Raw genomic sequence first — 16,839 nt, forward strand, 5'->3', positions numbered from 1 at the left:
TCTGACTATTGCCTGTTAACTACTCCTTGGATTCCGATTCTAACTTGTCAACCTGATACTTTTTAAATAAGCGTGTAAATATTCTTGTATATACATTTTTACCAGATTAAGGGATGTAGGGGGTTAGACGCCATTTTATTTGTATTGCTTTTTCACTTTGTTTACGGGTAAGGGAGTTAGGTAAGTTGAACTGTATTTTCATTTCTTTCTTTTGTTTAAGGTCATTTAGGTTCTAAAAAGAAGACTGTTTTGTTTGTTATTTTGGCCTTGTCTGCCCCTGACGCTAACCCTTCATGGTCAATAAAATTCATATTACACGTCATCTCTCTGGTAGTGTGACTCTCTTCCTTTTCCTGTTGCGGCTGACCCCTAGCGGTAGTAACAGTGGACAGGTGCAAATCCTGCTGGAAAATGAAGGAAGCATGAAGTGCTCTGAAAATGTCCTGGTAGACGGCTGAGTTGACTCTGGATTAATAAAGCACAGTGGACCAAAGTCCTCTTTTCTGATGAGAGCAAATTTTGCATCTCATTTGGAAACCAAGGTCCCAGAGTCTGGAGGAAGAATGGAGAGGCACACAATCCAAGATGCTTGAAGTCCAGTGTGAAGTTTCCACAGTCTGTGTTGGTTTGGGGAGCCATGTCATCGGCTAGTGTTGGTCCACTGTGCTGTCCACTCAACGCAGCCGTCTACCAGGACATTTTCAGAGCACTTCATGCTTCCTTCAGCAGACAAGCTTTATGGAGATGCTGACTTCATTTTCCAGCAGGATTAGAAGTGAGAGAGCTCTCACTCCAAGTCACAGGTCTTTATACTAACACCTATGGTGAGTTAATTAGTGATTGAATACACCTGTTCCCCAACTAACGTCTGCACTGTGTAGCAGAGCCAGCAGGGGTAAACAGGCAGTCGTAACACCTCCCCCACAAAATGTATTCCTCTAAGGAATGCAAAAAAAGAGAGAAAAAAACAACAAATTGAAAAAAACAAAAAGATTTCAAAGTGTTGGATGGCCAAAACAAGAGCAAACGTCTCTTTTTCCACAACAGAGTGAACTCGCTGTTGGACATTTAATTTTTTTGAAAAATAACTGACTGGATGTTCTACTCCATCCTGACTTCTCTGTAGGAGAACAGCTCTGGCTCCAGTATCGCTGGCATCGACAGCTAAACAAAAAGGTTGAGAAAAATCTGGTGCAACAAGCACAGGAGCACTAGCCAACAGTGCTTTGGCTCCATCAAATGCCTGTTGGGTAACAGTGGCACAATTAAAGGATACTTTTGTACTTATTAGATCGGTCAAGGGTGCTACAATAGATGCAAAGTTTGGGCAAAACCCACGATAATATCCGGCCATTCCCAGAAACCTATGCAATTCTTTGCGATTTGTAGGCACTGGAAAAGCACAGATGGACTCGATCTTAGCTTCAATGGGGCGAACATGTCCATTTCCTACTATTTTACCTAAATAGGTGACGGTAGCTTTCCCAAATTCGCATTTTGCCAAATTTAAAGTTAAAGAAGCCTCAGTCAAATGAACAAATAACTCCCTTATTTGGACTAGGTGATCTAACCAAGATGAACTATACAAAACCACATCGTCCAAATAAGCCTCACAGTCAGATAAACCAGACAACACCTTGTTTATAAGGCGCTGGAAGGTGGCTGGAGCATTTCGAACCCCAAACGGCATAACACGGTATTGGAGAAAGTTGTCAGGTGTCACAAATGCAGACAGTTCCTTTGCTCTAACAGTCATTGGAACCTGCCAGTACCCTTTAAAAGGGTCAAATTTGCTCACAAACTTCGCAGACCCCACTCTATCAAACAATCATCTATGCGGAGTAAAGGATAGCAGTCAGGCTTAGTGATGGAATTAAGCTTGCGATAGTCTGTACAAAATCTGTAGGATCCATCAGGCTTATTTACAAGGAGACAAGGTGAACTCCAAGCACTAAAGCTGGACTCAGCCAAATTGTGCTCTAATAAGTAAGTCACCTCCTTTTTCAACAAGTCCCATTTCACAGGGTTTACCCTATACGCATGCTGCTTAATTGGTGAAGCAGAACCCACATCAATGTCATGTTCAATCACTGTAGTGCAAGTAGGCACATCAGAAAACAAGTGAGGAAAAAACTCCACTAACTGAAAAATGTAATTTTTCTCAGAGTGAGATAGATGGGGTAAATGATGGGCCAATTTTGAATACATCTCAGAGTTATTCAATCATCCTTCAATAACTCCTCGAGAAGGAAATTGAATGCAATCATCCCCCATACAATTCAAGGAGGAACTCTCTGAAAAGGAAGTCCCCTCCCCACTCAAATGTGAAGAATCATCTAACACAGTGGTTACTAACCCCACAGAAGATGCAGGAGGAAAATAAGGCTTCAAAAGATTTATATGGCAAACCTTTACTCCCTTGCGTCATTCTGGGGTTTTCAAAAGATAATTCTGTCCAGAAAGGCATTTGAGGACCGGATAAGGACCTGCAAAACGGGCTTGAAAAGGATTACTTACAAGTGGCAACAAAGCTAATACTTGGTCTCCAACCTGAAATTTCCTAGCCACTGCTCGTTTGTTAAACAACCTCTCCATCTTACACTGTGACTTTCCCAGTTTTCTCTGAGCAATTGCTTGAGCCTCAAGCAGCCGATATTGAATACCACTCACAAAATCCAAAACATTTTGGGAGGGTTCAGAAGGAATCCAGTTGACAGCTAGAACTGCAGTGGGACCACAAACTTCATGACCAAATACCAGATCATTTGGACTAAATCCAATGCTCTCCTGAGTAACCTCTCTAACTCCCATAAGCAACCAAGGCAGCCCCTCCTCCCAATCGGAACCAAGCTCTACACAGTATGACCATAGCAATGACTTCAGGTCTCTTTTTAAACCAGGCCAAAAGAACTTGCGTTGCAATCGATCATATGTTTTCCTCCCTCCCATATGTCCAGCCACTCTATCATAAGCTAACCCGACCCCAGACTGCCTGAACTTAAGAGGAACTACCACTTGAACATAAACCTTAGTAATGGGTTCAGATTCACTGACCCACCGTCTAAGCAACATTCCATCTTTTAGGAAGTAGCAAGAGGGTAACCGAGTATCAATATCCCCCTCGATACAAACCATTGAGAACAAAGGTTTAAGAGTTACATCAGCTAACTGTTCTTGAATCAGGTCATCTCTAGAGACATGAAAAATAGAGGATAAAAGATCCTCTGATACTACTTTCTCCAGAGAGACAGACTTCTCAGAAAAGAAATCAGATGAATCTGAAATTATGTTATCTGCCAAGGTCATACCCAAGTCATCATCCTCCAAATGAACGGGTAACCGTTTCTCCATAGTTACTTCAGGATGTAAAGAAACTTCACCTTCACACAGTCGGTCAGCTTTAAGTTGTTTTCCTCTGGCTCGGGTGACAGCACAGGAAGGAAACACATGGGAAAATTTCTGACCACATTCATCAGGAACATCTGCAGACATAGGTGAGGAGACTACACACTGTAAATTCGAATAAGTTCAGTTTACTTAAAAAGTTAAGTTAATAATCAGCTAAAAGTAAAGAAAGCAAACTCTTCCCAAGTAAATTAAGTAATAAATATCAATTTAGTTTAATATCAATTCTAGTTAACATACTCTATAATATTTACTAATCTTACTTACGATTTAGTAGTAAGATTACTTGAGTAATTCCATTTAACTAACAGTGTTATAATGCGTTCTGCAAACATCTTAAATACTATTATTCTCAACATGGTTTTAATCTGCCTTTTTAAGTTATGGAGACTCAAAAAAATATGTGCAATCGGTTTCCACATTTTCTTCAAGTAAAGTGAACGTATTTTTAGTAGTTCAACTAGCATGGAATGCACTTAACACAAGTGTGAAATTCTCAACTGTTTAATTTCTCAACAGTAAATTTAAGAACATCACAATACAAATATGCTTTAAAACATCAGTTTTCTTTTTAAACACTCTTTATCTCTTGGCTAGCAGCATTCTGCTGTCATGACATTTTCAAAAAAAATGCACTGTATGCTAACAAAACAGCAAAAATAACATAAAATAGGCCTTTACAATGCTGAAATACAGACCTTTTCTAACTTGAATAGGCTTTTACAACACTGAAATATAAAATGTCATACCTTGACACAGCATGTGGCTTTGGAAAGGTTTAACAAATTTAAGAACATCACATATGCTTTAAAACATCAGTTTTCTATTTAAACACTCTTTACCTCTTGGCTAGCAGCATTCTGCTGTCATGACATTTTCAAAACATGCACTGTATGCGAACAAAACAGCATAAAATAGGCCTTACAACTCTGAAATACAGACCTTTTCTGAATAGGCTTTTACAAAATTTAAATACAAACATTTCCTACCTTGACACAGCATGTGGCTTTGGAAAGGTCTAAAAAACACAGTGGCCACTTGAAATTAGTGCAAATGAATATGCCAATATGCTAACTTAAACACGGCAGCAGGCATCCAAGGCAGTAAGGAGACAAGTTTAGCTTACAAGCTGATTTTTAAGGGTTTGGAGTTTGGGTTTAAGATTCTTCCCTCCCAAAGACAGAAATACCCGTTGAATGAAATCAAATGTGTTCCTCATTGTCTTTGGGTAGTCTAAATTAAGAGCATATATCAAAGCAAAAAGGAGACATACAGCATGTGGCAAATTTGGGACATCATCCACAACAATTGTTCCCTCCAGAACGATTGCCCTTAGTGCATCCACGTTGAGGGCATTTGGACGTTTGGCAGGCATACCTTCAGGTAAAATTGTGAGCAGGCCAACATCTACTTCACTGAAGTCTGCATCTACATCCACATCCTAAGTAGAGAAGGAAAGAAAAATCAGAATTGTTTCACAAGAGACATAGCCTATAGTATCTAATGCAAAACTACAAAAAGTATACCACCCAGGATTAATATTTGTCCTAACATGAGCTATATTCTCATGGAATAAAACAAAATGGCAATTTAAAGGGATGGTCCAGAGTAAAATCAACCTAGATTCACCCTTTGCACCATGACATCGAGCCAAACACCCCCCAGAAGCCTTTTTTCCCTTGGTTGAAGATTATTAAAATTATAGCTTACTTAGTGATATCAGCTGTATGGCTTAGAGCAGGCGCTAATGGCTCTATGTATCTCGTAAATTATCCCACTAACAATGCCCAGAACCACACTTCTACAATAGTACTAATAGGTTCTGTACTCATATAACGAGGCATTGTAAAGTTTGTAAGTACATCAGGATTTTATTCAAATGTGTTTGGCTCGATGTCATGGTGCAAATTACCCTAGGTTGATCTAACTCCGGACCATCCCTTTAAGAAAGCAGAAACACCAATAACATTACTTACAAAGCACGTCCTGAAAAATTCCTCTGGGTCATCCCCCAAGAGGACTGGAAGTCCCTGAAGTACTGCGGTGCGAACAAATGTTACATCAGATGGCTATGAAAAAGTAGAGACAGGTAGACACGTTATCGGCCGAGGCTAACAATCATATGCAGATTATGATTCAAAGATAGCATCATAAAATAATACCTTTGAATTAACTTGTTGCAAAATTTCATCAAGTATTCTTCCCTGGTTTCCTCCTTTTTTCCGGAAAATTTCAAACAAGCGTGTAGAGTGTGTGTCCAACGCAGCGTAGAACTGAGATCTCAGATTTTTCCCAGATATGCGATTGAATTCTGCTAAGATCTAAAGCATTAACATAAGAGTGGTTGTTAACATTCAAACACACAATTCATAAAAAACACAGGTTTTTGAAGAGGAAAAGAAAACAAACCTGGCTTTCCATGAAAAGTGCTGGCCACTTCTTCAAAATCTCACAGACAGGAGGTTCAGAGTGGATGATTTCTTTCCGTCTCAAAGCAAATGTGCTGTCCATCTTCTTGCCAATCAGGCTCATGTTTGGGGGCCTCTTTTTGATTTCTTCTACAAGTTCTACTCTTGTGCATTCTTGACTTTCTTCATCTTCCCCATTAGGAAAGTTTGGCAAGAAATTTAATTCAAATCTCCTGGGTTTTTTAAAGCCTGACTTTGTTGCCATGGTTTCACCTCTCTTTCCCCCAACTGCAACATCACTACAGCCACATTTACGGAGTTTTGTTCTATAGTTGGCCATTTTAAATTTCAGGCTGTTTTTCCAGCCAGCTGAGCCTGTTGGGGAGCCCTGTTCAGTCAAACAGGGATGTGCTTTGATTAGAGCTGCGGCAACTTGGGCAAAATCTTCATCTCTTGGATACGCCTTAAAGGTGTACATGGCCCCAGCAAGTGCTTCCAGTATGTCATGTTTTATGTCTCTTCCAACATTAAGAGTTGTACCATCCTTCATAAAAGCAAGGTTTCCCTGACGGAGACGGTACTCAACATTAACAGATAATTTGGGTATTTCAAAATCCTCCGGCCATTCAAGCTGTCGTTCAGCAGATAACTGCTCTGATGTATCAGAACCTGAGAGAAGTACAGTGCTAGCTTGACTTGAGGAGGGAGATGTTTGTTGAGGAATTATTTTCAGTGTTGCCCTCTCTGGCAAATCATTAATGTCACTGACATTACACAATGCATGATTAAAGTCAGGGTCTTCATATTGGACATTGAATGTGTATGTGAGCTGCAGCTTCTCTTGCAACACTTGTTTCAAGGCATCAACATCAGCTGGTTTTTCAGGAATGGTTACTTTTCTGATGTCACCGTCGTGCACAATAACGCGGAGTATCATCGACATGGCTAAGTGAAATTCTAAAATGGAAGAAAAAGAAGAGCAGAAGTAAAAAAAACAAGCCATAATACAAAAGAATGTAACTTAGCAGCAGATGTAATACTTCAATGTGACATAGAACTGGCCTCGGACATTATAAGCGGCCAAAGGGAAGGGGTCATTTAGTTCAGAAGGCAGAACCACTTGCAGTGAATGTAAGCTGCACAATTCATAAGAGCGCAAATGCTCAATGTACCATGCAGTCTGAGGTTTGCAGAGGAACATTATGTCAGTGTTGATCGTCAAGATTTTCTCAATCTGCATGAATTCTGGCAAACCTGAACAAGATCCAACTGAAACCACCATGTTTGGGCAGTACTTAATTCCATCAATGTAAACACTGGATGAAACTAGCACAGTACTACAACTAGGACTCCGCAGCTCTAGATATTCCTGAACGTTTTCAGGAAAGGCCGTGATAAGTGAACTACAGACCCTGTCCATTTGTACTCTTGGCTTGAAAAAAGAACCGGCATCCATGTGATAGGCAATTGCCATTTGGTGCTTCTTGGCCAGCATAAGTGGGACATTTTTGAAATTTTGTGCATCACGGATCACTTTCTTGAAGAATTTATGTTTCCCCTCAAATCTGATTGTCCATAAATTCCTCAATGGTCCATACATTCTGATCAGCTGAGGATAATGCTCCATGTAGTGATGCTTTGGACGCAGCACAAAGTTTGGAAACACTTCTTTAAGCAATGCTCTGTGGTCTGAGATCTTGCAATTCAAGAAATCCACAGTCTCATCAGAAAAGTGGGTAGACAAAGCCAATTCGACAATATCTTTCAACAACATTAGAATTTCCCAGGTATGGTCATTCTCTCCCACTTTATGGCCAATCAAGAGTGGGAGGAGCCGCAAGAGGGCCCAATTCTCATGGCCGTTTCCCCCTATTGTTCGCTTACTTGCGTACGATTTTGGAATTGGCTGTGGCTGGTCGGTCCTGTCTGAAAATTTGTATGGGAATTGTTTGATGGCACCATTTAAGGAATCCAGGGAAAAGTAATGTTTGCCAATTAAATCTTGCAAACACACCGCCATCTCTACAGGAACAACGCCCTCCAAAAGATCATGCAATAGATCTGGGGGGAAACCACCAATTGCATTAAAGTGTTTCAAATTGTCACTCAATGGACAGCTACTCTTCACACCATACTGTGCCACCAAAGTACTATCCTGTAGAACATCTTGAACATGCTGTTGGTGTTTTTCTTTTGTCCTCATTTCAAAAGAGCCGGACCCAACTTCTTTGACTTGAATGTCATCCCTTGTGGCCATGCAAAATCTACAAGGAAAATTCACTCTAAAGCTCTCCTGAAAGCCTGCCAAAGAATGGGCACCCAGATTATCTGCCAGGACATGCAGAACAGATCCCGTTACACATGATCCCAACTGCTCAACGTATACTCCCTGCTCTTCAAGACATTTCAGGTCTTCAATTAGTGGGTGGAGTACTTTTGAGTAGCCATGTTGCTTAACTACATTTGTTTTACACAGAAGAGCTAGCTGAATGGTGTGCAAAGAAGATGTGTGTTTTGCAGGCAAGTTCGCAAGAACCCAGTAGATGGCACACAATTTGTGTTTTTTTCGTGATGTTCCAAGTGGATTGGCCACTTCAAAATCATCTATGTAGAGATTAAGGGATATTCTACAATCACCTTCTGCAAAAAATGAATTATCCCTATAATGGGTACCATCCCTGTAACTACTGTATCCCCTTGAGGTCTCACCTGCAGCCAGCACCTCATCAAGAACTTCCTTTTTATTTAGCAATTTCTGCAACATTTGAATAATTGGGACATACACATAATATTGATCATCTCCATCTATTTTGTACTCAAAAGGAGTAACAACTGGAAATTCTCTCATGAAGTATGATACTCTCCTATTAGTTGTGGATAGAGGAGCTCCTTCTTTTGTACAGTGTAACAGCACATTGCTGTCAGTAACTGTCCTGACAAGCTCTTTCACAACTGTGCTTTCTACCTCACCGTAGTGCTTAACAAGAGTCTGCTGTATTGTGCTATATAACAGTGGCGCAGACAATAAATTAATTTGATTCAACTGTTGGATAATTTCTTGTGTTGCACTATCAGAAATATGCAAGATTGTTTGCATTTTCAGAAAAAGTGATGCCAAATTGTGTTCCAACTTTTGTTTTGTGTCATCCAAATTGTCTTGTTCCACTGCCACATCACATTCATCTTCACTGCCTGATCTGTCAACAAGTGGATCAGCTGTATCTTCTTCTGTGTGATTAAGTTGGGTGCTTAAAACAACCCCTACTTTAAAATCTTCATTTAAGTGGTGGTGGTGTGCTTTACTTTTATGCGCATTAAACGTGGAGTACACATTAGTCTCAAATGAACAGTCTTTGAAAGGACACTGAACTTTCTCGTTATTCCTCAAATGAGTACGCAAATGGGCAAAATAATCTGACTCGCTACATGGCTCAGTTAAGTCACAAACATGGCACTTGTAAGAAACTAAAGCACGACCAGAACTACTTGATTCTGGAATTCTATGCTGGGAATGGATTTTTGATAAATGCACTTTTAATGCATTGAATGACTTAAAAGTACATGGACATTCAGTATGGAGACATGGTACTGGAACAATTCGTGAATATGTTCCATGGCTGATGCGGTAGTGTTTAAGAAGTTGTGCCCTCTTTTCTGATGTGTAAGTGCATAACTTACATGTCCACTGCATTGCAGCTCATCAACTGGTATTCTAAAAAAAAAAAAAAAAAAAATTACATCAATCAAAAGTCAAAGAACAAACAACATAATCAGATGCATAGACTGGTGTTTCTCTCCCTCTCTTTTTTCAAATTGTTGGACACATGCAAAGCAGTTGGTCAATGAGTTAAATGGAAACATCACATGCATTAGGTATTATTTGAAAACTAAGACTGTTAAAGTTTTCATGGTGACAGTGCATCATCCCTGTCAAATTGAAAAATAAAATGCAATTGGTGCTTTCACATTTCATTTTCACTACAATCTCGAGGCAAGACTGCCAATATTAAAATGAAAAGGCAAACATGAAAAAGAAAATAGTTTTTTTACAAAGCTTTTTATTAACGCTAACAAAATAAGTGAGTTAATAAAAAGCTTTGTAAAAACTATTTGCAGTTTCTTTTTCACGTTGCCTTTTCATTTTAATATTGGCTGTCTTGCCTCGAGATTGTAGAGAAAACAAAATGTGAAATCACCAATTGCATTTTATTTTTCAATTTGACAGATGATGCATTGTCACTGTGAAAATGAAATAATTTAATTTCATTCTTAATTTGGCACATATTTTGTGTACAGTTTTCTGTAATGAAATGGTTAATCTGGTTTTAGTTTTCATTTTTATTATTTAATTGATTTATTTAATTTTGGCAGAAAATTGATTCCATAGGTTAAGGCAGGGGTGGGCAATTAATTTTCCCAAGGGCCACATAAAAAACTTGGGCGGTTGTAGAGGGCCAGACCAATACACTTAACTCGGTTCTTCCCAATATATTATTTCTTTTTATAATAAAAAAAAAAACAAAAAAAACAGGAAATGAATGAAATGTGGAGTACGCAATTATATCTCTGTTTAATGAACATTTACAAAAGCAGTTTTGAAAATGTGCATGGTTTCAAAACTAGCATCACATTAACTATTCAAAAAAGCAATAAATGCCCCCCAGTGTTGGCATTTATGTAGAAAAATTAGTTGCCTTGACTTTGAAAGCAGCAGTCCATAACTTTTGGCACTCTAGCGGTTAATAAACAGAACTGCAAGCATCTTGCGGAAGAACATTGCAGCCGGAGCTACTTCTCTCATGTCTATGACGAGCCACGCAGGCACTGGGCTACTCTGCAGCGGTTAACCCGCCTGGCCTAAAATAGTCCGAATATAAACACTGATTACATGTATACTATAGTGATTCATGATAAGACAAAAACACGGTTTGGGAAATGTATTCATGATGTACTCGCTCAATATATAATTTCTGTAAAATACTCGCTAACAAACTCGATTGAAAAACACCTCACAATTTCCCTCTTATTTTGCTGCCTGCATATTGCCATAGTTATCATAATAAGCACGCATTGGGTTTTCGAATTAACCGGCTTGACTGGAGTTCGTCATTTATCGTTAGGTTTTTAACGTGCCCAGTCAAGTTAAAAAATATGTATTTTAAAGATTTTAAAATAACTGATCAAAAGATGTAACATTAGCGGTCTTTTCCATCCATTTGTACTTTGTCTGTATTGCGCGCTCTCTAGAGTGAATGCAGCCGTGTCTCTGAGCTGCCTATTCAAAATTGGCGCGTCCAGCTAACATTATCATAGTTTATGCTGAGCGTCAACGAAAATCATACCATAACAAACACAACATTCAAACCGAGGTGACCCATTTGACACGATTTGTATAATAGTCACTAAATTTTGATTTCTGTAACGTTAAACATTCGCGTCTGCATCAAGACCAATCATTAGTTCAAATTACTGGCTAACCCTGCCCATCACTACAACAAATTAACGAATTAATAGTAATTAATAGGCAACCAGGCAGCTGGATTAAAGATATAAAGCAGCAAATAAGTTGTTTGAAGGGAAATTGCTTCAGCACAAAAACGTGTTTGTTAAAGTTCTTAACATGGGCTAATATTCAACAAAACAAGAATGCAACTAACAAAATACAGACATTTGAACGATTATTAAGACTAACAAACAAACACAAATCTGAAAATGAGGTTTAAATTAAAAGAGTTTACCTTGAACTTCACGAAGCTCCTCTGCATGTGCTTCTGTGCTGTGTGGACAGTGGGGGAGGGGAAATTGTGGACCAGTACGCATGCGTAACAGCCCGTCTTGGACATTTTGAGTAATTTTACTTAAATTACACTAGTTATGGGAGCTATATTTTCGAATATTTCAGCAACAATATAAAATTTGTAGTAAACTCAACATTTTGGCTAAAATCAAGTAAACTTACTAGTATTTTTATATTAAGGAATAATATTCGATTTTACAGTGCAACAGTAGATGGTACAGGTTTTGATGTTCCCCAGACATTTCCCTGAGCAAGATCGTTCCCCAGGATAAAAGAAACCCCTGGCACAGGAAGGGAAGACCGTACTCCAACAATCACATCACCAGTTACAAGATCAGAGATAAGATGTACCTTATGTAAGGGAACTTTTAAGAAGGTAATTTCTATCCCCCTAATCAATACATCCTTCCCAGTTGCAGTATTGTAACAGTAAATGTTACTTATGGTGTTATTCTACTACCCATCATTTGGGGGCACTGTTGTTCCTTTTAGCTTAAATACAGGTAGGGAGTATAAGAAGAGAGAGCTGTTTAGTAAGAGGAAAGCATGGCTTCCCTCTGGTAACCTTACATGTACTGATGTCCTGATTGGGAAATGTACCGTTTTATGCTCAAAGTAAGGTTCTTTTTTTACATTCAATGGTGGCTGAATAAATTATATTCCATTGTTGGCGAGGATTATAATAATGCTTAATATTTTGTTTGTAGAAGGACTCCTTTTACCTACCCTCTTTTGTGCCAATGGTCCATTTTCTACTTCATGGTACATGTTGGGAATAGAAAGGACTAATTTACCTGCATAATGTCTCATTTGCCTTGGGTCACTGAAACGGGATATTAATCAAGAGGATAAGAACTGTTTTCTGCTTGTGTCTGGAATTGCTGTGTGGAGTATTGAATTTGGTCTAGACTGTTACCAAGGATTGAATAATTGTGTACATCTACATTGACTAGAAGAGTTCTTCTTTCACCTATGGACTGTGGCATATAAGTATTCCCACATTCATTGCATTCGACATTACATGCTCATATCATCATGACTATTCATTTTGTATTTATATTTGTTGGTTGAGTCATTTTGTACTTTTGGATTATGGTATGTTAATTTGTTTTGGGTTTATTATTGTGCATTTCACTATTGTTTTTTTCATAATATATCTCTACGAAGAAAATCAGTTTTCTGTTCTATGTTTTTTTTTTTTTTGACATCAAACAGTTTAATGATTGTGATAAGTTGGTATGTAGATCCCTCCCCAAAATACTTTGTTATAGAATGACCTGAGAGTGGAAGAACTCCCTCTAGCAAAAACGATTGAGAAGCTCCAGTGTCTCTCAGGATCCTCAAAGAAACTTTTTCTTCTTGTCCTGGCAAAGACACAATGCCGTTAGTAATAAACGGAGCATACTCAGTATAATTATCCCCGACATCTACCTGTTTTAAGATCCCCTTCCTAATCTCAGAATTCTGTTGGTGAGCATGAATCTCCAACGGTTCAAGTCCAATCAATCCAACTGACTTAGCAGACTTCCTGCGTTACATTCAGATATTTTATGCCCTACTTTGTGACAGTAAAAGCAGATCACCTTACCCTTCTTATCTGATGAAAAATTCTGACTCACAGGGGGCACATTTGACACTGTGTTCGATGTACTCACTGGAGGCGTCCACAGATTCGAAATAACTTTCTACTCTGATCGCTTGAACCTCTATCAGGAAAAGAAACTCTGTGAGTCAGAACAAATTCATCAGCTAACACAGCTGCATTAGCTAATATAAGAGCCTTCTGCTCATTCAAATAAGCAGACACAGACCCTGGTACACGGTTTTTAAATTCTTCCACAAGAATTAACTCCCTTAACTGGTTCAAGGTTTCTACTTTCTGAGACTGACACCACCTTGTAAACGTAATCTCTTTTTCCCGAGAGAATTCAACATATGTTTGTCTTACAGGTTTTTTATAACCACAAAATCATTGGCTATAAGCCTCTGGTACTAACTTATACGCTCTCAAAATGGCTTTTTTGACTTGTTTGAAATCTACACTCTCTTCTTCAGAAAGAGAAGAAAACACTTCCTGAGCCTTCCCCCTCAGAACATACTGCAGAAGTAGAGTCCAGACTTCTTCTGGCCATTTTAGAGAAGAAGCAACTCTTTCAAAATGGGCAAAATACTTGTCCACATCACGTTCACAAAATGGGGGAACCATCTTAATGTTTCGACCAACATCAAAAGAAGAATGCACAACCTGAACGAATTTTGAAGCTTCAGCTTTTTTTACTTCCAGTTCAAGTTCTAGCTTCCTCATCTCATACTGCCTATGTTCACGTTCACTCTCACGTGCATACTCTAACTTTCTCAGCTCAAATTGTGTAGGCTCACGTTCCTGTTCAAGCTCTAATTTTTTTAACTGAAAGCGTTTTTCCCATTCCCTATCTACTAATGCTTGAGTACCTTCAAACGATAGTCTCTCAGTTTCAGACTGTGTTTGTTTCTCTATGGACATTACATTTCTCTCAACAAGTGGATACACTACCTTACCAAGACCAGCTTCATCTCCTACAACCAGAATTCCCTTGGCTATCAACTGGCTTTTAACAGCTCTTAACAAATCCTCCTTGCGCTTCTTATCATTTCCAGTCAAAATTATGTTTGAGCACACAATGGCTTTGTTGCAGGCGTACCAGGCTGACCTGCTAAGGTACCTGGACCAGGGTCAGGGTTTAACCCTGGGTTTAACCCAGGGTTTAACAGGGTTTGACGTGGTGGCTGAGTTGTGCCACACCACAGACCTGGCTCTCAGGGCCACCAAACAGACGGCTGCTGTGATCGGACGATCGCTGGCCACCATGGTGGCCACGGAGAGGCATTTGGGGGTGAACTTGGTAGACTTTGGGGAGAAAGAGAAGACTTTTCCCAGTTTTGCCCTCTGACCTTTTCGGGACCTCCGTTGAGGCGTTGGTCGGGAAGTTCAGGGAGGTGAAGGCAAGCTCAGCGGCATATAGATCTTGTATACAGCGCCAGTCCAGGCCCACAGCCCGACAGCCTGGGAGTCCTGGCCCGTCTCGTTCCGAGGTTCGTAGACAGGGCCAGCAGGACTCAGTCGCCACTCGTGCTCCTCCTCCTGGCAGGAGTAGGTCAATGAGAAGTAGGGAAGTAGCTCAGGCCAGACGTGGGCGTCCTGGCACGAGCAGAGAGAGGTAATTGCCTCCTTCCCTGTGCACACCCTCCTTTTCCTCTTTCCCCCTTCGTCCATAACATCAGGCTCAACATCAGGTGGTGAGTTTGTTACAGGGCCTCTGTCGCTTCTTGTTCACTGAGTTTCTGGTAGCCCAGATTTGAAGTTGGCTAGTATTGCAGTAGTGATAAGGTAGCAGGTTCCCTCCCTGTGGGCTCAGAGGCGTGGTTAGGTTTCCTCTCACTCCGGAGAGTTATCTGCTGAAGACTCCGCTCTCTAGAGCTCGACAGAGTGTCTATAAATCTTAATGGGGTTTCTTTTTCTAACATTGTTGTTTCTCATAAGTAGACAAACTAGTTTAAGACCACTTGAGTGCGAGTATGGCACGCCTCCCCTTCTTACTTACTTACTTAGAGTCTCTTTGTTAATGCCCCTGCTCCCCATAGCCATGTGATGTAGTATATGTCTTTAAATTTGAGACAGTGGTAAAATCACCCCTCTTAGGATGATGTAGTACTCCCCTAGTTAGCAAGGGTATTTCGTTAGAGTGCTCCATCTCTCAGATAGCCACCGATTAAGCCTAGTACTCCCCTGGTTCCTCTGGGTCATTATGCAGAGTACTTAACCTCTGGTTGAGTTCTAGCAGGCCCTCACAAAGCTTGGGCCTCTATACTCTCAGTAGGCAGGTGTGTTAGGGTGACAGGCTCCCAGTGTTAGCCTCCCTTATGCGTCCAGGCCGCCCCAAATGCAGACTCCGGTACTCCCCTTAAGTTTAGGGTCGTCAAGCTGAGCACGTCTCCAGCGGCCATTTTTCTGGAAATACACATAAGGATGTCGTAGGCTTCCTCTCATTCTTAGAGTTGTCATGAGTTTCGAGCAGATAGATCTGGTCTCTGCATCGAGAAGAGGCCTCTCTCTCTTAATACAGAGAGTTATATTTTAGGCTATAAAAAAGAAGGAGAGTCATTCCCTTAGGAGAGTCATTCTGCTGAGGCCTCCATGTTTACAGCTTTGTTAGCTGCATGTGTCAGGCCTCCTCTCCTTCGAGAGTCATCCTGCTGAGGCCTCCATGTAAACAGCCCTCCAGGTAGAGCTTGAGAAGTGGTCCTTCCCTCTCTGAGGAGGTGTTTTAGGACCCTCCCTCCCTGAGCTCTGGTGGTAATCAAGCTAGCTGTCCTATCTACATGTGTCAGACCTCCTCTCCTTCGAGAGTCACCCTGCTGAGGCCTCCATATATGCGGCTTGGTAGGGAGTGGAAAGGGTTCATCCTCATATCTTGAGTAGTTATTAGACCCATCGCTCCCTGAGCTCTGGATTTATGTTCCGAGAAACTCGATGCTGGTGTGAGTCTGGCAAGCCCCTCTTCCTAATAGAGTTATCCTGCTGAGGCCTCCAGGCGAGAATGTAGCTGTATTCTAGCATGTGTCAGGCCTCCTCTCTTACGAGAGTCATCCTGCTGAGGCCTCAATGCAAACAGCGTTGCAGGTAGTAGTACAGAAAAGAGCCCTCTCGATAACAGAACGTTGGTTTTTAGGCCCTTTGTCTGAGCTCTGCACTATGAACTTTTCACATTTTGAGATTAAGTTCTGGAAGAGCCACATTGGTGTAAATGGGCAGGCCTCCTCTGCTCTTGAGTCATCCTGCTGAGGCCTCCGCTTCCCATAACACTACTAAGCAGGTTGTTGGCTTCAGCATTAAGCATGATAGCCTCCCTGGTATGGGGGTTGACTCTGTCCCCCCGAAAGTAGCAGGTTAGGGCCCATAGGCTCTGGGCCGTATTCCCTTAAAGGAACCCCCCTCTGAAAGCCGGGCAGTGGTACCCATGCCCTTGAGCTGGCAAGCCCTTCGTGTGATTCACGGAGTTACCCCGTAGCTTAGCATGGAGCTCAGGCAGTGGCCGTAGTGCTACTGTGAAGTGTAAGCAGTAAGTTAACTTAAGTTAACTTTGAGTTAATGTGTTTGAGCTTGTAGCAGCCATAGTTGCTAAAGCATCCCCTCAGCATGGCAGTGTGGGTAGATCGTTCCCCTAGCGCTTTGACGCAGTGTGAGTTCCC

General features: G+C 40.7%; 2 protein-coding genes across 3 annotated transcripts in view; both read right to left on the reverse strand.

The window, feature by feature from the left end:
• LOC309506195 (uncharacterized protein) overlaps window positions 1-16,839 on the reverse strand; it is a 535,239-nt gene that overhangs the window by 455,966 nt on the left and 62,434 nt on the right. The window lies entirely within an intron of this gene.
• On the reverse strand, window positions 3,625-11,763 carry LOC309506333 (sterile alpha motif domain-containing protein 3). 2 transcript variants are annotated; one of them, XM_082180192.1, is made up of 5 exons: window positions 11,552-11,763; window positions 5,815-6,276; window positions 5,568-5,726; window positions 5,382-5,474; window positions 3,625-4,846 (listed from the first exon to the last, which is right to left on the reverse strand). In XM_082180192.1, the coding sequence occupies exons 1-5, from the start codon at window positions 11,654-11,656 to the stop codon at window positions 4,523-4,525; spliced, it is 1,143 nt and encodes a 380-aa protein (XP_082036318.1). In that variant the 5' UTR covers window positions 11,657-11,763; the 3' UTR covers window positions 3,625-4,522. The 2 variants fall into 2 exon arrangements, with proteins under 2 accessions (XP_082036318.1, XP_082036319.1); XM_082180193.1 differs by lacking the exon at window positions 5,382-5,474.

The sequence above is a fragment of the Leuciscus leuciscus genome (assembly GCF_965113295.1).
Source record: "Leuciscus leuciscus genome assembly, chromosome: 9".
NCBI classification, from domain to species: Eukaryota; Metazoa; Chordata; class Actinopteri; order Cypriniformes; family Leuciscidae; genus Leuciscus; species Leuciscus leuciscus.